Here is a 21649-nt window from a genome sequence, read left to right as displayed (position 1 = left end):
ACAGCCATTAGCCGATGCCGAAAAATGTAATAATTTGCCTACTTCACCCATTATTTTCTTTTTGCAAAAAATGTTTTGTGTAGTTCCAGTAGTTAGCTACCCTGCTGCATGGCAGAAAAATAATTAACTATTAAAAGTGTCGATTTTTTATTCTGTGTTGGACAAAAGTCTCTTCGGATAAAAATGTCTGCTAATGGGACCAAATCCAATTATATTAGATACACCCTGTAACTTACAGGAACATAATGTTGAGTAAGGAACAGGCTGGGAGGTTTATCATACAACCAGTGTTGTGTTCATTAGGGCTCACGACAGAAAACGGTTTAGAACTTTTCATCATGTAAAACTAAAATGTGCATTTCTTATAAAAAACAAGTCCAGGTGGACCCTCCCTGTTTCAGCTAGTTATTTTTCCATTTTGTGTCTAATAAACATGACCTAAATGAAGTGGGAAAATGATTACGTTCACAACGACCATAAATGACCAACAGCAGAAAAAAAAACTACAAAAAGATTAACAGATCAACCATTTGAATAAAAAAATAACATTGAGTAATTCCATTAATATATAAATAACATTGACACTGGTGTCCAATAAAAACAACCTAGTATTCTGATATCAACTAATCAAATCTAAGTAATCTTCAACAATGACCAAGAATACATTTTTGTTCATCCAAAAGGATCAATCAATTTTTATTTCAAATCAAAAGATAAATCAATACAACTACAGTAATTGTTCAAAAGGTACAAATCCACATTAAGAATCTTTATTGGAATACAGTGCTGTATCCACCTCAGTATTCATTCTAGAACAGGATGTATCAACAGGTCTTTCTCAACCACTACAAAGTTGAGTCCCATAGCCTGTTTGTGACAGACAGACCGTGGTTACATTTTGCAGCACCAACCATTGTCATGGACTCTCAGAGGGAGCTTACAACCTGAGTCGTGTTCATCAGAGCACGCAACAGAAAACATTTCAATACGTCATGCAATCTGTTCTCTTCCATTTGGTGCCTAATGAGCATGACCTTGATGAAATGCATGCCGTTTGCTAAAGTGTCATGGACATGTCTTGAATGTGTGGCGGCTCGCAAGGATACAATAACATTTAAATGAAGTCCACCGAAAACATCTATCATATCAAAATTGTTACATGATCAAGGTCAATACAGTACCAACTCTGCTTGAATGCAATGACATAACCGTGCAATGTTGTGGAATAAAGCCCTGATAGTGCTGCTGTTTGTGAAAGTGCAATGGCCCCATAGTCTCATGTAGCAGTAAGATATGGGTCTTGTTCATTAGGGCACGCAATGAAAACAAAGTGTACCAAAAAAAAACAAGTGTTTCCTATTGGATGAGATCAGGTAGTCCCTACCTGTTTAAGTCAGTTTTCTTACGTTTTGTGCCTAATAAACATGACCCCGATTTGATGTAATGTAGTGTGGAATGATTTGTCAGAACCTAAGTGAGTCAAAGGTACCTGTAAAAAAAAAAATCTCTCACACGCACACACTACCTGAAACATAGATGACAGTTCAGCAACCTCTATTTCCTGTGGCACACAATGGCTGCATGTAGAATGGGGACATGACTTTCGCAACTATCAATTCAAGTGTTTGCACAATCCTGCTGTGTGCGTCCACGTGCGTTCATGTGCGCATGTATCCTCACTTGGCAGATAGCAAACTTAACCCAGACAGTTTTCACATTATTGAGTGAGCTTTTAAGTTTATTTACAAACACACAGCCGAGAGTTGGTACGTTCATCAGCTTTCACCTGTGCATCGTTAATCTTGACGAGGAGGGGAACACGAAGGGAAACAGATTCACAAGGTTCCTCCTGCAACCTACACTGGAAAAGGGTACAATTATTTTGGCATCGATGCTTTGGTCACAAAATACCGACACATTATTTGTTTTCATTTTTTTTTTAGTAAGGCCCAGTTGCTACTGTCGCCCTGACCACATGTCCCAGAACAGGAAAAAGGTAGGTTTGTTGTAGTTCTGTCATCACACCTCCGACGTAGTCCCTTAAGAGGCACATATTTTCTTATAAATTATGTAACTGAGTGAGCAGACTGGGGCAGAGGGGTGCCGACCCCCCACATCCCCTTCGCGGGATGTCCAGTCACCCTTTTAGCGAGCATGTTCTACAGCACAGTTGCTGCAGCACTTTCCTCTGGCACAGATTGTTCTTTTTTACGAGCACACAGAAACTGCCTTCCGCCCAAGACTCTTCATTTGCTTTCCACAGACCAGGAAGAAGAGATGGGGATGACGACACGCAGAACCGTGGGATTGGTCAGGAGAGGGGTCAGGTGACAGATTTTGATCCATCAGAGATGTGATGATCATTGGAGGGGAAAGATTGCAGTCCAGCGGGAATGATTGGATCCATGTCAGAAAGTTACAAAAAAAAAAAAAAAAGACATTTTGGGAAAAAAAGAAAAACATTTCAATCAGTTTCAAACAGGGACAATTTCAAGTGATTTTTCATCAGAGATGACTTTGCACACAAAAAGTGGGTCGCCAGTCTGTTGTAACCTCAATTTGAAATAATGGACATTTAAACTTTTAGTGCGCTCAAAAACAAAGAGAGTCTTGAGTTGGTTACAAGCTGAAGTGGTTCATTACCAGATAGTCAATAAAACACTTTCTCTTGGTCTCAGTGGGTCATGGACAGACTGGGGATGACACTTTGAATACAAATCAGAACATCTTAGGAAAGTTCTTGACCATCGAGATGCCACACATCCTGTTTTATCAACTACAGTACAAAAACACTTCCCATAAAAGCGGAAGGCAAAGAAATGGATTGGCCTTAATGCCGTTGCCCAGGCGTTCAGACGGAATAATGGCAAAAAATAGGGGCGGGGCTTTCTTTTCAACTCTAGGGTCACGACTCACAAACACCATGTCTCGTAGGCAAATGGGCCCTGTTAGGCTAGGGCTGAAAAGGTTAGCTGCGTCACCGGGATGCCAAAGACATTTTAAAACGTGCACAATTTAGACAAAATGTTTTTTTTTTTTTATTCAAAAGAGATTGGGATAGATTAGGTATGAGTGAATACACAAGCAAAAGATACCGACAAAAAAAAAGGGCCTACTAAAAAGGGAGGAGAGAATATGGAAAAGAGCGATAAGGAGAGAATGTGACAGATGAGGGGGTGAGGGGCAGATAGGAAGAAACCTAGATAAGAGGGGAGAGCTAAGAAAGTCTACGGAAGCGACCTGCGCAATGACCAGCCACCGCTAGAACGAGCTCCTGAAATAAGAGAGTCTATGACATACATTAGAGGGGTTTCTAGTACTCACCATCTTTGCAGATGGTGCTGACCACACACACTCCTGCCTCTAGGTTATAGCCGTTCACACAGGTGCTGCAGTTCGTCTCGCCGGGCCCTGTGCAGGAGTAGCAGCTGTGGTCACACCTGGTGGAGGGGGGCTAGAGCTAAAGTTTGGGCAATAGAAGGCACACTTTCCACAAAGCCTGTGAGTAGAGGTAGAGGATTAAAGGAGAAAACAGCCGGTTTAAGGGACCATAGATATAGGACAGATGTTTGAAAGATTAGAGGCCGGTTTGAGTCAGTTAAAGATGCCAGGATGAACATGCCAGGTTTGTAAAGAGGTGGTGTCAAAAGAGAGGAGGAAGTGGAAGGTGTGGAATTTGTGCACGTCAATCCGACTCACTTCCTGCAGGACTTGTTGACGTCGCCATTGTCCAAGGTCTGCTCGGCCATGTAGTATCCCACGCTGCAGGTGGACACACAGCGCCACTCCTCCATTAAGTAGCTCTCTGCACACTTGATACACGCCTCCATCCCCGTGCCTGCAGAGAGACGGTGAGCAGTGCAGAGACTTCACTTTGGGGAAAAATATAGAAATTTACTTTGGGCAACTGAATAGTAGTAGGCCCCATCTTTACTTTGTGAAAGGAGCGTCACCTGCACAGGTGGCACACACTTGGTGGCACGGCACGCAGGTCCTCCTGTGGCCATTATAGTAGGTCCCAGGGTCACAGGTCATCTGACATCTATTCCCCTGAAGACTGGAGAGAGCAATACACTGAATTACACAATCACACAACGCACCGTTCTAGCAACCAGTCTCTCTTTCTCCTACATTAGTCTGACATGATAAACAAAATCAGACACTATACATAGTCCAGTTGTTTTTAAATCGCTCCTCTGGGACCCCCCCCCCCCCCCACACGTTTCAAAACATTTTGTTGTAGCCCTGAACTAACTCATCTGATTCGCCTTTTCAAGGGCTTGATGATTAGTTGACAAGTTGAATCAGGTGTGCTAGCTGTGGAATAGTTCAAATACTTGGAACGGCTAGAGAGGATTGTTCAGAAAAGTCTGTTCAAGAACAGCAGGTTCTAAACCTCATTCTGAGAAGTTGCTGTGAGGACATGTTTCTGTGGTGCACTGAGCTGAAAAACAGCTGGACTGGGTTATATTAGTTCCATTTCCCAGAAAGGATTTGGGTTTCTGTCCTCCCTCTTTCCTGTGAATGGTGAAGAGGAGTGACTGTCTGTGGTCTTGTGGCATTCGGAAGGATTACTGCACACGTTTCCACCTCTGTCTCAGACAGCACTGAACACTAGCAGAAGCAACCAGAGTCAGGCTGGGTTCAAAGACCACAACGTTCTGAGAGGCTTCAAAGTGTTTTGCCCTCGATCTAACTGGAACGGTAATCAAGATGATCAAAAGCCACCAAAAACTCCACCAGACACGTCAAAATGGATCACTGGACTGTTTGGTGATTCGACTACTACTAGAAACCAGCAGCGAGGAAAGGGGATGTTGGAAAGTGGGTTTGGCTTGGCGTACCTCATCCCTGGTTTGCATTCTGTGCAGATATTAGACGTGATGCACTTCTTGCAGATTTCGTTGCATCTCCTGCACATGTTGGAATCTGTAACACGAGAGAAGACAACGTCTAGTCACATAGGGACCAAAGAGGCATTGGGAGTGTTAGGAGGATTGGTGTGGGGGTCAGAGGTGAGTGAGTGAGTTCAAATCTGGGCCTCAAAGTTTTCAGCTCTGCTGGTTTTCATACTTCCCCTCTTCTCTGGGGCTGGTTCAATCAAATCAATCAACCGCTTACCAGGGAGAAAAGAAAACTGGAAGTTCTTCAGACTTCGAGGCCTATATTAGAATTGTGTGTGTGTGTGTGTGTGTGGAGACCTGGACTTGCCGTGGTCCAGATAGAAGCCGTCCACACAGCTGGCCACGCAGGTGTTGGAACCCTCGTTAAGGTGGAAGCCCGGCCTGCAGGTGGAGCACTGGTCGCTACGACTACCAACACATGTCTCACACAGAGACGAACACTTCTTACAGCGCTTCCTGTCGTCGCGGAAAAACCCGGAGGGGCACTCCGACACGCACGTCCTGCGGCGGAGAGAGGGAGGAGAGGAGAGAGAGGGAAGATACGTATGGAGGGAGGGGAGGACAGATAGAGGAGAAATATGCGTCGTTATCATTGCGGTTATCGGCTTACGGGAACAGGCTGGAGAAAAGAAACTGAGTGCGAGGCTGGATTTTTGCACTCTGACCACTGTGATAAATCCTCAATCCACACGATTCCAGAATAACAACCCCTCTCCCCCTGGGGGAGCAGACAAAGTTCACGGCCTGAAGTTAAACACATCATATGTTTGTGCGCGTATCGGCTTATATGACTGGATTTGAGAGTGCGAGTGTGTGCGTTGGGAGTGTGCGTTTCAGTACGGTGAACAGGTGCACTCTTTTAACGCACATCTGCAGAGATGACTCCATAAACCTCCTTTGCAGCCTTCGCTCTCACACTGTTAAAATAAAACACACACAAAAAAAAGGTGAAACCATGTGCTCCAAAATTTCTCTCCCACGTTGGCTTACCCTCCCCCGCCAACCCCACCCACACCAGTTTGGCGAGGTCATCAAAGAGAAACATAGGGATATAATTATGAGCATTAAAACGACCCCACCCCCTCCGTTCCCAAACCCCCACTCCAGCACCCCGGGGTTGGAAGTAGTGGGAAAACACTGTGTTCTTAGGAGGGCTAATGATGGCGTTTTACAGAACAAAACAGAGCAGCCAAGTCTTCCAGGTACCTGCAGGCTTCTTGTTTATTAGTGCACGGTGTTCGGCTGCTCGCAAAGACGACAACAGGTAATTACAGTGGACTTCAATCCCCACCTCCCACGATCATACCACTCAACCTCCCTCCTCCTCACATAGATATGAGTTTCACAAAATGTTGTGTTTACGGTACGCCATACTGAACACCACCCTCGTCACGACTGTTCTCACTGCGTGTCAATGATCGGGGTAACCACCCACTTCAAATCAGTGCAAATGAGTGAGAGAAGGGAGGTGAAACATTCGTAATACTGCAGTCCGACCAATGACTATCGCCTAAATCATGAACATGTTATCCGATGTTGGTGAATTCAGAGGGCCCCACCCAAAAATGTTTTAAAGCTGTTTTTAAATGGGGACAAGAGCGGAAGTCCCTCCCCGTTTCAATCCGTTTTCTTCAGTTGGTGTCTAATGAACATGACCCAGCTGTTGGCCTGCAGGAGGAAGCCAGAACACAGACATGCTAACCTGGTGTTGTTCTTGAACTTGAGGAAGTAATGGAGGCAGTTGATGCACTGGTGAGGTCCGGGGCCTTCACAGCCATTCTCGTTGCACTCACTGTCACAGAGCCCTGGAAAAGAAGATTTGTTAAACAGAGCATTATGGGTACTGTAGTTTCTCATGTTACAAGGGTGGAGACTTTATGAATGAGACAAAAACAGACTAAAGGGAGGTGACTGGTATTCCATCCAGTGAGTGTGTAATGTGTTCCTTGTTGTGCTGAAGGCAGGAGAATGTTATGTCTAACGAGCGCATAAAAGTTGGGGGCATTTATGTTCTGTTGCCATGGCTTATCAAACAGGCTAAAGAGTATCAGCTGCCTCACTGTAACCTCAAATATGCTCACATTGGGCAGCAGGTAGCCTAGAGGTTAGAGTGTGGGGTCAGTAACCGAAAGGTTGTGCATCCCTAACTGCTCCAGAGTCGCCGTTGACGACAGCGGAGCCTGGCCGTGACCCCACTCTCTGGAGGTTTCTCCAATGCTTCCCACAGTTGTGTCAAGCTGGCTGGATGTCCTTTGGGGGGGGGGGGGTCGGTGGGACCATTCTTGATACACACAACTGTTGAGCGTGAAAACCCAGCAGCATTGCAGTTCTTGACACAAACCGATGGCACTTACTACCATACCCCCATTCAAAGGCACTTCAATCTTTTGTCTTGCCCATTCACCCTCTGAACGGCACACATACACAATCCATGTGTCAATTGTCTCAAGGCTTAAACATCATTCTCTAACCTGTCGTCTCCTCCCCTTCATCTACACTGACTGAAGTGGATTTAACAAGTGACATCAATAAGGGATCATAGCTCTCACCTGGATTCACCTGGTCAGTCTAAGTCATGGAAAGAGCAGGTTTTGTACTCAAATTATTATTTTACGAGAGAGGGAACCCACAGAGGTAAAGAGAGAGATAACAGAACGGGGTAGCAAGTGAAGGAGAGAACAGAGACAGAAAGAACAGATGGGTAGAAAGTAAAGGAGAGAGCAGAGCGAGAGGTAGGGAGAAAACAGAAAAACGTACAGAGATCTGCAAGGGAAGCGGCTCAAGGTAGTGCGAGAGATGAACAATAAAGAGGTAGCAAACAGAGAGTCAGAGAACAGACAGAGCAGTAGAGAGAACAGAGGTAGAGAGAATCAAATGTTTATTCTGCATAGGTTCATTTGGTGGAAGTGCCTGGCCCTGGATCCTTTTTCCTTCCCACTTAGTCTCTCCTCCGTTTGCTCCCCCCTTATCCTACTAAGTCTCCCTTATAACAGGATTCTGGTATTCTGTCCTCCATCTCTTTTTCCTTACAGTTCCTCCCTCCGCCATCTTCCCCACTCACCGTTGTACTCCTCAGTGAACTCTTCGTCTGCAGGGGGCTCGGCCGAGCGGGGCTTGTCGCTGCGCATGGCGGAGTATGGGTGCACAGAGGTGCCATAAAGCACCAGGGACCACTCCTTCAGCTTGCCTGGGGGGGTTGTGTCGGCCAGCACAGCAGACAGACGGACAAAGAGAGAGAGAAAGGACACATCAGTATACTGCGGTTATCTAGACTATCCCCCCCAAAAAAAGAGGCAATCCTAAGTCAAAAACAATAAAGTGGTCTCCCCGCCCCTGTTCCGGTAAAAAGCTTAGGGATGGGGCTGGATAAATGTAACCACTCTCAAATTCTAAAGACAGAGCTATGGATGCAAGGCCTGACCATCCATGATATCAAAAATGATAGTTTTAACCATATAGTGTTTGTTTACATTTACATTGTTTACAAACATTGGAGGGAAACAAGCTCATATTTGGGGTTCTGATGTGGTACGACAGTTGAACTAAGCTCATGAGGCAATTATGTTATATTCTTCACAAATCAATGGGCACATTTAATTCATTTCTAAGTCCAAAAATGGATGCAGCAACAGCAGATTGCCCCTTTTTTAAAGCATATTTTCCATTGGTACGGTCACTCCTTTAGACAGGGTGGCTTCTCTAGTCTACTGTACCTGGGACTTTCTGGCTGCGGAGCTGCGAGGGGGAGTCATGGATCTCCAGGATCCAGTCCCCGGACGCCTTCTCCCCCCAGCAGTGAGTGGTCATAAACTCCCAGTTCTTAAAACCCTCCATGGAGTGGTCAAACAACCTAGAGGAAAGCACACAGGGACCACACGGTTCGACCACATTCAGACAACACACTGGAAAGACACAGAAGTAGAATGTTTCTTCCTTCCTGGTCCTGGGAAGCCACAGGAGCAGGCAGGCTTTAAAAAAATATTTCAGTCCAGTACCAACACACCTGGTTCAACTAATCAGCAGCTTAATGATTGGTCGAATCAGTTGTGTTAGTGCCAGGAAGAAACACTGGTGTGTAGAGTGCGAGACGGAGCGGAATAGAACTGAAGGGGAGGTTCACCTGTTGGCGAGCAGCTGGGACTTGGTTCCCGAGGGCGACGTGAGGTTGATAGACAGGTCGCCACGGCGTGGGTGCGTGATGGTGATGCGTACGACCACATGCTCCAGGTAGATGACATGGTGGTTGAAGTTGTCGATGCAGCCGGTGGCCTTGTACACGGAGCGCACCAGGTGCTCTGGGCGGATCGTCCTGCAGGCAGAGGGAAGCAACCAATCAGATGTCAGTGTCAGAGCAGTCACCCAATCAGAATCTAAATCTGACAAGATAGGAAGTGGAACACAGAGTAAACGAGCCCGGTGCTACCCAGCTATCATGGAGTATTGATTCATCTCAACACTGGGTTATTGAGCGCACACAATCAATCAATGTTCAAATATTTACTTTCAGGAGGCTCTAGTCTAGTTAATATTACTTCATTTAATTTTATTAATTTCATTTGATTTTAATAGAATTCACAGCTGGGTCCGCAGCATATGGGCCATTAAAGAACAGACAGCAGAGTTCAGATGACCAAGCCAGAGGATGGTAGTGGGGATGGGTGACACCCCATGTTTGCTGCTAAACACTACACCAGAATCCACGCTAGTGTGTGTGTGTGAGTAAATGTGTTGGGGTGTAGATCTGCATGCAAGCGTGCTTGGGGCAGTGGTGTACCGCAGTTTCAAGGGGGCCTGAGCAAGGTAACCTTCTACAATTCTACACATATTGCCATGTGGCTGAGAGACAAATTAACCATTTTATAGCTAAATCTCTTGCTATTCTACACATTTTGCCATGACGCCGAGAGAAAATGTTGCCATTTTAAATCTAATTTCCTGTAATTCTACACAGATTGCCATGGGGCAGAGAGGGAGAGTTTTATAGCCAATCTCATGCTTTAAAACTGTAATTGCGGGGGCATGAGGTACGCTAATGGCTTGGGTGGGGGGGCTGGGAGGAGGAGACAAACCCAGATTACGACTTCCCTGGCGGGCTACAGATTCTACATGTTTTTTTTCTCCAATGCTCTAAGGAGGAGAAGGCCCAGACATTACCAAACGCAATGGAGGGGCCAGCCAAGGGGTGTCTCAGTGCAGAGACCTGTGGCTGGAAGATGACGACAGGAGAACAGCTCCAGAGCAAAAACAAACTGCACTGCCAAAAGCACCCTCCGTTCTTCCCGAAAAACCTGAGGGGCCACAGCCGGCGGTCCTCAACTCACATACACTCTCTATCTCAAACACACACAGCCAAAATGGGCTTCCCATAAGATTCCTATGGTCTGGCCAGCATGGGGCTGAGAGATAGGGAGCTCGACTGGGGATCTAGCATGAGGCAGATTGGTTCCATTCAAAGCCAGTAAACTAAACTGTGATTGGCTCTTTAATGTGTTCAACAGAAGCCCAATTAAACATCCAGCTGCAAAGGGAGAAAAAAAGCACAACAAAAAAACAAGCAGATCAAATTGTAAGGGAATGTAAGGATGATTGCAGGGTATATTTAATTCAAAACATTTATTTAAAAAAAATATTTTTTTTTGTTACGACCAGCAAATTAAAGTTCTGAACCGACTCAAACCAAGAAAAAGTACCGGTTTATATCGTTCCTTTCTGTTCCTTTTTAAACCTTAAAATCTTTTTTTTTTTTTAAACATTCGCTTGACATTAAATTCACCAATCATTGCGGATAGAGCAGTTTGCTGTGGAGCGGGTAAGCGATTTAATCTGTATAGCAAAGTCGTTAAGAGAAAATAGTATTTTGCCATAACAGCATGGTTTAATCCTAATGAAAGACAAAAACACACTGTGCTGCCAGTCAAAGTGCAAGGCGCAAGATGCAACTGACATTTTGAGGGTGAGGAGAGAGGCTGGAGGAAGCTTGCCTTGAAGCGCTGGTCATCTTGTTATGACAAGCATTATCTGAATTAGGCCCACAGAATTATACATACGGAGGAGCGGCTTCTATAGAGGAACTTTGAATGTCTTTGAACTTCCGAGTTGGTTTAAAGTTGGACCAGAGCAAAGGTTCGCTGTGTGTGCTGAGCAGACCTAGAATTAAAAACACGTCTTACCTTTTTATAGTTAATAAATCCAACTATAGTATCCTTAACTAGCATTGAAAAAGTAAATCCAGTCTTCTCTAATTAAACATCTCTCCCTAATTTCTGAATTACTCTTGTAACCTATGCTTCAGAGGGGAGGGGCGGGTAGCCCTTGCACACACTCACTGGCTAAGATTTCCAGCGAGCAGGCAGATGCTAGACTACGTTTCTGAGTGAGAGCTTTGCATAGGCTTTTTGTTGCGATTTTTGTGGGACTGGAACAAAAAATTCCCGGAATGTAAAAGAAAGTTATTAACCTGTTCCCATCCTTTTAAAATAACAGTTCTGTTCCGGAAGAGTATAGATCACTTTAGTTTTCGGTTCAGGTTCTGTTCCTCAAATAATTGTGTTCTCCAGTTTTATGTTCTTCTCGCTGAACTGATTCCAAGCCCTTTGATGATTGTGTGTGTGTTGTGTGTGCATTTTAGGGATGTGACAAATGAAAAAAAAAAGAGACCATTTTTTTATTCAAAAAAAAAAAAGCATAAAATGACATGATTCATAATTCAGATATGGTCCCGCATATGACCACTAGGGGGTAGTTTTTAGAGGGCCTCTCCATGTTCTCAGTTCTCAATATATGTGACTACATGTCCCACTCCTCATCAATGTGATGGTTCGTTGCAGTGACGTATGCCAGCATGTTCATAGATGTTAAACAACCGTTGTTAACGTCACATACGGTGTTGGAGAGCTCTTGCTTTGTACTTGCAGAGCAATCAATCATTGTACAATTTCTCCATCAGGGCCGTCACGTTTTCTTGACATGGCATCTTGTAGTCTGGTTCTAGATATGCCATTAGGTAATTGAGGCATACATCCTCGACCATTGACAATGGCTGCATATCAACAGCAATCAGTAATCAGCGCTGTGATTCTCACCCCATCCCTCATTACACTGCTGCCAGCAACTGGTTGGGTCTCAAGGTGACTCCCTTTCAGCGTTGCACTTGTTCTGTCACTGTAGCCCACTTCCACCTCTCAAAGTTTGCATTTCACCACCTTCTCATTTAACTTAAAGTATTGCCATACAGGACGTTGCTGCTGTCGCTTCCCTGTCTCACTCTGCCATTTTTCCAACTTAATGACAATAATAATTTGAAAGATGCATATTGCCTCCGACTACTGCATTGTTGCATTAGTTAATTTTTATTTTTTTGTCTTGATGATGATGGATGATCGGGAGCGGTTGGTAGTTGTGGTAACTGCACTGTGATTTTAATTGTAAAAAATAAAATAAAATAAAAATTCGGCTAGGGATTCTAAACGTTAACGATCCCAAATTAATTTAAACATCACAGCCCTAGTGTGTGTTCATGCATGCGTTTTGTATGCGTGTTCATGCATGTGTTTTAATACTTGGCTGGCTCCGCTCAGTGTGCAGGAGGAGCTTTCAGAAATCCCATACATGTGGGTGCATGAAGAGCTTTTGGACAGAAACACACACATGAACACAACCCTTGCATGCTGTTAAATATAATGTATTTCTCAATAGCTCTGAACAGATTACATTTGATTGGTTGGTTGATTGGGTAAGGACAGGTACACTAGGGAGGTGTTGGCTGTGTCGTACCTGATCTGGCGGTCGGCACTCTCCACACAGATGTGCTGGGCGGGGACCTGCTTCCATCGCTCCGCCTCCTTCACCATAGCCTCCGCGTCCATCAGGCCAAAGCCATACAGGTGGCTGACTGCAAGACACGCCTACCGTCAGTCAATCCACACAGCCAATCATAATTTTTCAAAACCACACATCGCTTCAATACATTTCACAGAACCATATACATTTCTAGTGTCTGTAAGAAGGATCCGCCCCGAAAAGCACAAATGTGTTGCTTTCGTCTGAATAGTAAAAAAAAAAAAAATCCCTGATCTAAACATTCTATCCCGCCAAAATCAAAATCGAGAAAGTTTACAAAAATGTAGAACAACCTGAAACGTTTTCATGAGATAAGTATCCACTGCTTTTTATGACAGAGCTTGAGTCATTTGTCCCAGAGGAATGGATATATACTTCCGGAAAATATCATAGCCCTGATTCAGGATTCTAGAGAATTAAGTATTGACACAGAGGAGGAGTGGATACTTATCATTTCAGAATTTTTTTCCCCTACCTAATTTGAAACCAAAAAATGTGTTAAGTAATAATTGTGCAAAGGCGTGGATACTTTCTCCGCCAATTTTTGGTGGTCACTAACCTTGTCTGAGTCAAGATCACTTTGAGTCAAAATGCAAGCCAAGATCTACCGCTCAGAAATAAATACACACAATTTATTTTTTATTTTTTACATGACTTAAAAAAATGTAAGCCTACGCAACATTAACCAATTAAAAACAGTTCTGTAGCAATGAGGTTTCGGATTGGCCAGCGGAAGTCCTATAGGTGCACTTGATTTGCTCTCTGGCCCTGCCGGGTAAGCAGAGTTCTACCTTCAGACACATGAAATGCTTAAAAATGGGAACACTTTGCCTTCCTGGTTCCAGGGCTGCTGAATCAACTGCACCAACCACCAACAGCACAAATCAAATAAAAACATAGGAACGCAAGGCTTTATCATTGTTTTTTTTTACATAAATATTTGGTGATCGACTAGGAATGCCTTCACGATCGACCGGTTGGTGACCACCGCCTTAGAACAATCAATCAAAACAGCCTTCCAACCAAAGCAGTATCACAGCAAAACATCAGTCAGTTAACCCAATCCACACAGCCAATCAAATAGTATTTCCCCATCCCTCTCTCTCTTTAAACCTCCGCTCTCCATTTCCTCTGGGTGAACTCCCCACCTCCTCCCTTTTCTCTCTCACTCGTTTTCCCAATCCTCTTTGAAACAGCCGCTTGGAGAAACTCCAGGACTGCAGTCTCAATCTCACACTCACACTCCACAAACACACACACACTTATGAAACGAAGTACTCCGCATGGAATCCCTGACAGGTAGTTGGCAGGCGGTGGGATGGTTTATGGTGAGTGACTGGGCTCAGAGTAAAGTGAAGGGTACGAAAGAGAGAGCGGAAAATGGGGTGAGTAGCTGAGGAAGGAGAGGAGGCGAGCAGTGTTAAGCACCGTTGTATCCAGCAGCGTTGGTCTTCCAGTCAGGGGCGTTGAGGTGGCCAGCTCGAGACGTCTTGACAATGATGTGCTGAACATCCCTCCACGACAACAGAGGACTGGAGGAGAAATCACAAAACACCACACAAACATACAGGTAACCACCAATATGCACAGACTTAACATTGTGTGTGGGTGTGCGTGTAACGTCCATATGGTGCATGGGTGTTTGCGTGTAACAGAAAGAGAGCGGGAGAGTTAGGTATAGCAGATACAGTATGCCCATCCATCCACCTCCCTCCCAGCTCCAATCTCACGTGATAACCATTACAAGATGGCATCCATGTGTCCTTTGATGTAAAAATGGTGCTTTAAAAAAAATATATATAAGTAGGTCACCAAGTTTCCTGGGAATCCCTTCATATGCTGTCCAGATGCTCCATTATTTTCTCCCGCTCTCATCTCTCCCTCATCCGCTGAGCACAGCATTTCGGAACATTCCGAGGCTGAAGGTTTTCCTAGACAAGAAACTACTCCGCAAGGATATAGAGTGGGGTCTGAAATTATTGACACCCTTGATAAAGATGAGCAAAAATGACTGTATAGAATAAATAATTCAAATACTACGGTATATTATAAAAGTTTAACATGTTTGGGAAATTATATTATACCAATACAATTGCTCAGAGAAAGATATTTTGTTTAACAAGAAAAATCATCTAAAAAAAAGGTAGGGGTCAAAATTATTGACACCCCCTTCCGATACCTCACCTTGTGAAGATAAAGTCACTGGGCCTTTAACTAAAATATTTGATGAGTTGGACAACACATTGGGATCTTAGACCATTCCTCCATACAGAATCCTTCCAGATTGTTGATATCCTTCGTCCATGCTTATGGACGGCCCTCACAACCGGCCGTAATTGGGAGTTCCACAGGGCGGAGCACAATTGGCCCAGCGTCGTCCGGGTTTGGCCGGTGTAGGCCGTCATTGTAAATGAGAATTTGTTCTCAACTGACTTGCCTAGTTAAATAAAGGTTACATTTTAAAAACCACAGGGTTTCAAGTCTGGAGACTGAGATGGCCACTGCAAAATGTTGATTTTGTGGCCAATTAACCATTTCTTTGTGGATTTTGATGTGTGTCTAGGGTTACTGCAGCCCTCATCCTCCACAAACAACACCCGTTGTTCCAGTCACATTCTGTTAAAGGTCCCGAAAGCACATACATCCCTGGGTCGCTCCTCTTTTCAGTTCGCTGCAGCTAACGACTGAAACAAGCTGCAACAAACACTCAAACTGGACAGTTTATCTCAATCTCTTGATTCAAAGACTCAATCATGGACACTTTCACTGACAGTTGTGGCTGCTTTGTGTGATGTATTGTTGTCTCTACCTTCTTGCCCTTTGTGCTGTTGTCTGTGTCCAGTTATGTTTGCACTGCTACCATGAGTTTTGTGCTGCTAGTCATGGTGTGTTGCTACCATGTTGTTTTCATGTTGGGTTGCTACCATGCTGTGTTGTAATGTGTTGCTGCCTTGCTATGTTGTTGTCTTAGGTCTCACTTTATGTAGTATTGTGGTGTCTCTTGTCGTGATGTGTGTTTTGTCATATATATAAATGTTTTAATATTAGATTTTTTTATCCCAGCCCCCGCCCCCGCAGGAGACCTTTTGGTAGGCATTGTAAATAAGAATTTGTTCTTAATTGACTTGCCTAGTTAAATAATAATAATGTTGCTGGAAGATCCAGCTGTGCTCAAGTTTCAGCCTCCTGGCAGAGGCAACCAGGTTTTGGGATAAAATGTCCTTGTACTGCAGTTCATGAAAGTTCATCAGGCCGTTGACCTTAACTGCTCCAGGACCAGTGGAAACAAAATAGCCCCATAACATCAAAAATCCACCACCTTATTTTACAGTAGGTATGGGATTATTTTCTGTGTAGGAATTGTCATTTTGATGCCAAACCCACCACTGGTGTGAGAGGCCAAAGAGCTCTATTTTTCATGTCATCTGACCAAAACAACAGTTCCAATCCAAGTGCCAATGCTGTGTCGCTAACTCCAGGCATTTACATTTATTTGTTGGGTGACATGAACTTTTTTTTTTCCACCTTTATTTGACTAGGCAAGTCAGTTAAGAACAAATTCTTATTTTCAAGTTCCTAGGCCGTTATTGAAAATAAGAATTTGTTCTTAACTGACTTGCCTAGTCAAATAAAGGTGCCTTGTTCAGGGGCAGAACGACATATGTACCTTGTCAGCTCAGGGATTTGAACTTGCAACCTTTCAGTTACTAGTCTAACACTCTAACCACTAGGCTACGCTGCCGCCCCTGCCAATAAGGTGTCAATTTCAGACCCCACTGTATATACGCTCCATTCCATATGTATTTTGACAGTAAAGCTAACATTTTAAATGTGGCTTTATTTTCCAGCATTTTGGACTTGAGATCAATGTTTCATATGTGGCAACAACAGTACAGAATGTATTGAGGATATTTTCATACATATCTGTTTTACCGTTTAGAAATGAAAGCAATTTATGCATCTAGTCCCCCCCCCTACTGAGTAGTTAAATGTTTCTGAAAACTTCTAAATTATAAAAATCATGAATGAATCATGAATAATGGTGAGATGTCATTCAGAGGCTACAACAAAACACCATTACCAATAATAGGCGAGGTTAGCATTTTTTTTGGGGGGGGGGGGGGTTTGGGGGGGGCAAAAAGATCATCCAAAACACAAACCGCAAATGCATCCAACGAGTTTGTATCATCACAAGCTTTTTGTGCAAGGAATATGGGACCAAATACTAAACTATTTAATACACTAGGTTAATTTTTCCAAATACTGACTTCTTCAAAATGGCCAGACGAGACAAAGTGCTTTCATTTCTAAAACGGCAAAAACAGATATGTATGAAAATACCCTCAAATAAAAAAAAGTGACATTGTGTACTGCCTCCTAAGGAATTTATCATGGAATAGAGAAAACCATCAAGGCTAACCACTGCCATCAACCTCTTGAACACTAGTGTTTCACTTCCCAGGAGTCATCCCTTCTCCTGCTCGCTGTCCAACACTCACTCGATTCACTACGTTTTCCAAAAAACTAACTGAGGTGAAAACCAGAACCAAAATTAGAAGCTGACGCATGGGTGTCAGTCACAGCATATCAATTCCGCAAGGACAAGAGACTAGAAACAGACTCACAGGTTTAAGAAGGTATGTCTTCTGAAGGGAAAAGCAAAGGTGTACCAACTCCAATTACCATCCGTGAAAACTCTGATTTATTGACAATTAAAACCAACCAATGTTCACCACTCCATCCATAATTCACATTCTATAAATGTTTCATTGTCATTAATGTTGTGCAATAACTAGGCCATCTAAAATCATTTGAACGCTGCCAGATAACTAACGCACACACACACAAACTGTTCCCACAGCTCGTTTGGTCCCCACAGATCCGACATCAAACCCTGCTGATGTCAGAGAGTCTCCTCTCATGTTCTGACTGAAGTGTAATTATGGTATAAACATACGGGTGTAATATGAGGCAGAGGGGGGGGAAGATAAGCTGGCTTTCAAATGACAGAGCAGACCTGCTCTCAGCCCCTCTCGAAAATATGTTTATCAAAGTCGGCCAGCTCGCTTTCCTATACCAGATAACCGCTGATACCATCAGCAGCGCTCAAAGAGTTGTGGCCAATCTGATCCGCTTGACGAGTGTGTGTGTGTGTGTGTGTGCGGGTGAGTGAGTGAGTGGGAGAGCGAGAGGGTGGAGGTGGTGCAGTAGAGAAAGAGCGGGAAAAAAAACGGGAGAGAATTGTGATAAGCAATGTGAGCAGTGGGATTGATTGACTGACTGGCTGGGTGAACTGAACTAACTGCAGTGCACAGGCAGAGTCGTGTGAATCCCTGAGTTAAGGTTAATGAGCTTACTTAGCCTCCAGGGCCAGTGCGATGATCCCAGCTGCCATAGGAGCAGACGCCGAGGTCCCTGTGTGGCTGTCTGTGCAGCGCTGCCTCAGATCTGTGGTGATCTACAGCGGGAGGGAGAAGAGGGGATGGAAAGAGAGGGGAGGCAGGGTTAAGTCCTGTGGATCAGGGGGAGATTGAGGCACACCTGAGACTGCACACATTCCAGCTTTGATACGCTGCCATGCTAGAGATGACACGCACGCACTACCCTGCTGTTCCCGAAGGTAGCCAGGAAATAATTTCCCAGCCAGAGGACCACAGGGAGTGGAAAGCAGGGAAATATTTTTTTGCAGGTGCCTCCTGAGTGGCGCAGCGATCTAAGTGTGTTGCGGCGTCACTACAGCCTGGGGTGTCATTACCGGCCGTGACCGGGAGTACCAATGGGTTATCGCAGAATTGGCCCAGCGTCGTACAGATAATCTTGCTGTTTGTTCCAGTCATTGGCAGCAAAGAACTGGAAGGAAAGACGACCAAAGGAGGAATTAGCTTTGGGGGTGACCAGTGAGATAAACCTGCTGGAGCGCGTGCTACGAGTGTCTGCTGCTATGGTGACCAGTGAGCTGAGATAAGGCGGGGCTTTACCTAGCAGAGACTTGTAGATAACCTGTAGCCAGTGGGTTTGGCAACGAGTATGAAGCAAGGGCCAACCAATGAGAGCGTACAGGCCACAATGGTGGGTAGTGTATGGGGCTTTGGTGAAAAAAAACAGATGGCACTGTGATAGACTGCATCCAGTCTGTTGAGTGTTGGCGGCTATTTTATAGATGACGTCACCGAAGTCGAGGATCGGTAGGATGGTCAGTTTTACGAGGGTATGTTTGGCAGCATGAGTGAAGGGTCCTTTGTTGCGATATAGGAAGCCGATTCTAGATTTAATTTTGGATTGGAGATGCTTAAAATTAGTCTGGAAGGAGAGTTTACAGTCTAACCAGACACCTAGGTATTTGTAGTTGTCCACGTATTCTAAGTCAGAGCCATCCAGAGTAGTGATGCTGGACGGGCGAGCAGGTGCGGGCAGTGATCGGTTGAATAGCATGCATTTAGTTTTACTTGCATTTAAGAGCAGTTGGAGGCCACGGAAGGAGAGTTGTATGTAAGGCATTGAAGCTCGTCTGGAGGTTAATTAACACCCTGTCCAAAGAGGGGCCAGAAGTATACAGAATGGTGTCGTCTGCGTAGAGGTGTATCAGAGAATCACCAGCAGCAAGAGCAACATCATTGATGTATACAGAGAAGAGAGTTGGCCCGAGGATTGAACCCTGTGGCACCCCCATAGAGACTGCCAGAGGTCTGGACAATAGGCCCTCCGATTTGACACACTGAACTACGTCTGAGAAGTAGTTGGAAATCCAGGCGAGGCAGTCGTTTGAGAAACCAAGGCTGTCGAGTCTGCCAATAAGAATGTGGTGATTGACAGAGTCGAAAGCCTTGGCCAGGTCGATGAATACGGCTGGACAGGGGGGGCTTTACTTGGTCTATTATTGATGGCGGTTATGATATCGTTTAGGACCTTGAGCGTGGCTGAGGTGCACCCATGACCAGCTCTGAAACCAGATTGCATAGCGGAGAAGGTACGGTGGGATTCAAAATGGTCGGTAATCTGTTTGTTAACTCTGCTTTCGAAGACCTTAGAAAGACAGGGTAGGATAGATATAGGTCTGTAGCAGTTTGGGTCTAGAGTGTCGCCCCCTTTGAAGAGGGGGATGACCACGGCAGCTTTCCAATCTTTGAGAATCTCAGACGATACGAAAGAGGTTGAACAGGCTAGTAATAGGTGTTGCAACAATTTCGGCAGATCATTTTAGAAAGAGGGTCCAGATTGTCTAGCCCGGCTGATTTCTAGGGGTCCAGATTTTGCAGCTCTTTCAGAACAACAGCTATCTGGATTTGGATGAAGCAGAAATGGTGGGGACTTTGGCGGATTGCTGTGGAGGGTGCCGGGCAGTTGACCGGGGTAGGGGTAGCCAGGTGGAAAGCATGGCCAGCCGTAGAGAAATGCTTATTGAAATTCTCAATTATAGTGGATTTATCGGTGGTGACAGTGTTTCCTAGCCTCAGAGCACTGGGCAGCTGGGAGGAGGTGCTCTTATTCTCCATGGACCTTACAGTGTCCCAGAACTTTTTTGAGTTAGTACTACAGGATGCCAATTTCTGTTTGAAAAAGCTAGCCTTAGCTTTCCTAACTGCCTGTGTATATTTGTTCCTAACTTCCCTGAAAAGTTGCATATCACGGGGGCTGTTCGATGCTAATACAGAACGCCACGGGATGTTTTTGTGCTGGTCAAGGGCAGATAGGTCTGGAGTGAACCAAGGACTATATCTATTCCTAGTTAAAAAAAATGTGAATGGTGCATGCTTATTTAAGATAGTGAGGAAGGCACTTTTAAAGAATAGCCAAGCATCATCTACTGACAGGATGAGGTCAATGTCATTCCAGGATATCCCGGGCCAGGTCGATTAGAAAGGCCTGCTCTTAAAAATGTTTGAGGGAGCGTTTGACAGTGGTGGTCGTAGACCCATCACGGATGCAGGCAATGAGGCAGTGATCGCTGAGATCTCGATTGAAAACAACAGGAGGTTTATTTGGAGGGCGAGTTCGTTAGGATGACATCTATGAGGGTGCCTGTGTTTACAGATTTGGAGTTGTACCTGGTAGGTTCATTGATAATTTGTGTGAGATTGAGGGCATCAAGCTTGGATTGTAGGATGACCGGGGTGTTAAGCATGTCCCAGTTTAGGTCACTTAGTAGCACGAGCTCAGAGGATAGATGGGGGGGGGGGGGCAATCAATTCACATATGGTATCGAGAGCACAGCTGGGGGCAGAAGGAGGTCTATAGCCTGCGGCAACAGTGAGAGACTTGTTTCTGGAAAGGTGAATTTTTAGAAGTAGAAGCTCAAATTCTTTGGGTACAGAATTGTATAGTAATACACATATCAAGGGCGGGAGAGAGCTTAGCGTTTTGCACCAAATCCAGTCAGTCACAATAAAAGCCATCAAAGGGATCCCTTGCTGACCAACCGTCCAGTCACTTCAGAGCTGGAAGACCATCTATAGACGCCAACATATCCCGGTTGTTGGACTAAAGACACCAAAGGTAGAATGGGGAAACCAGCTTGTATCTGGGTCACAGTGATGGAGGGAGGCCTGATTGAGAAAGCTGGGTCCTGCTGGTAGAGGATCTGGAGCTGTATTCATTAAGCGTCTCAGAGTAGGAGTGCTGATCTAGGATCGATTTGCCTTTTAGATCATAATAAATAAGATGTATATGCACAAGGGGGGGGGACCTGATCCTAGATCAGCACTCCTACCCTGATATGCTTTACAAATACGGGCCCTGGAGTAGGACGTTGTGTGCATGACCGTGTGTGTTGAGGTGCTGGTCATTATTCTGCGTGAGTCTGGAGGGCAGCGCTGGCCTGGCTGGTTCTTAGGGACTGCGCTCTCTCCCTCTTTCTCTGCTTGGTCTCTAGAACCTCTATTGGGAATGTGGCAAAACACTGCCAGACA

The 21649-nt window shown here is 44.8% G+C and overlaps 1 protein-coding gene across 1 annotated transcript in view; it reads right to left on the bottom strand.

Moving 5' to 3' along the window:
- Window positions 1-661: 661 nt before the first annotated feature.
- Window positions 662-21649, bottom strand: part of LOC109895683 (proprotein convertase subtilisin/kexin type 5-like) — a 42055-nt gene continuing 21067 nt past the window's right edge. Inside the window, exons 9-21 of the mRNA XM_020489579.2 lie at window positions 18101-18201; window positions 14172-14275; window positions 12678-12795; window positions 9025-9213; window positions 8618-8754; window positions 7966-8091; window positions 6607-6709; window positions 5212-5405; window positions 4845-4929; window positions 3954-4057; window positions 3700-3838; window positions 3325-3440; window positions 662-2253 (exon numbers count right to left, since the gene is read on the bottom strand). Of these exons, the coding sequence (XP_020345168.1) occupies window positions 2138-2253; window positions 3325-3440; window positions 3700-3838; window positions 3954-4057; window positions 4845-4929; window positions 5212-5405; window positions 6607-6709; window positions 7966-8091; window positions 8618-8754; window positions 9025-9213; window positions 12678-12795; window positions 14172-14275; window positions 18101-18201 (1632 nt within the window). The 3' untranslated portion in view covers window positions 662-2137. The remainder of the gene's footprint in view (window positions 2254-3324; window positions 3441-3699; window positions 3839-3953; window positions 4058-4844; window positions 4930-5211; window positions 5406-6606; window positions 6710-7965; window positions 8092-8617; window positions 8755-9024; window positions 9214-12677; window positions 12796-14171; window positions 14276-18100; window positions 18202-21649) is intronic.

The sequence above is a fragment of the Oncorhynchus kisutch genome, linkage group LG8 (genome assembly GCF_002021735.2).
Source record: "Oncorhynchus kisutch isolate 150728-3 linkage group LG8, Okis_V2, whole genome shotgun sequence".
Lineage (NCBI taxonomy): Eukaryota > Metazoa > Chordata > Actinopteri > Salmoniformes > Salmonidae > Oncorhynchus > Oncorhynchus kisutch.
Note: the sequence above shows the minus strand (reverse complement) of the source record. Positions and strands in the feature narration are given on the sequence as shown.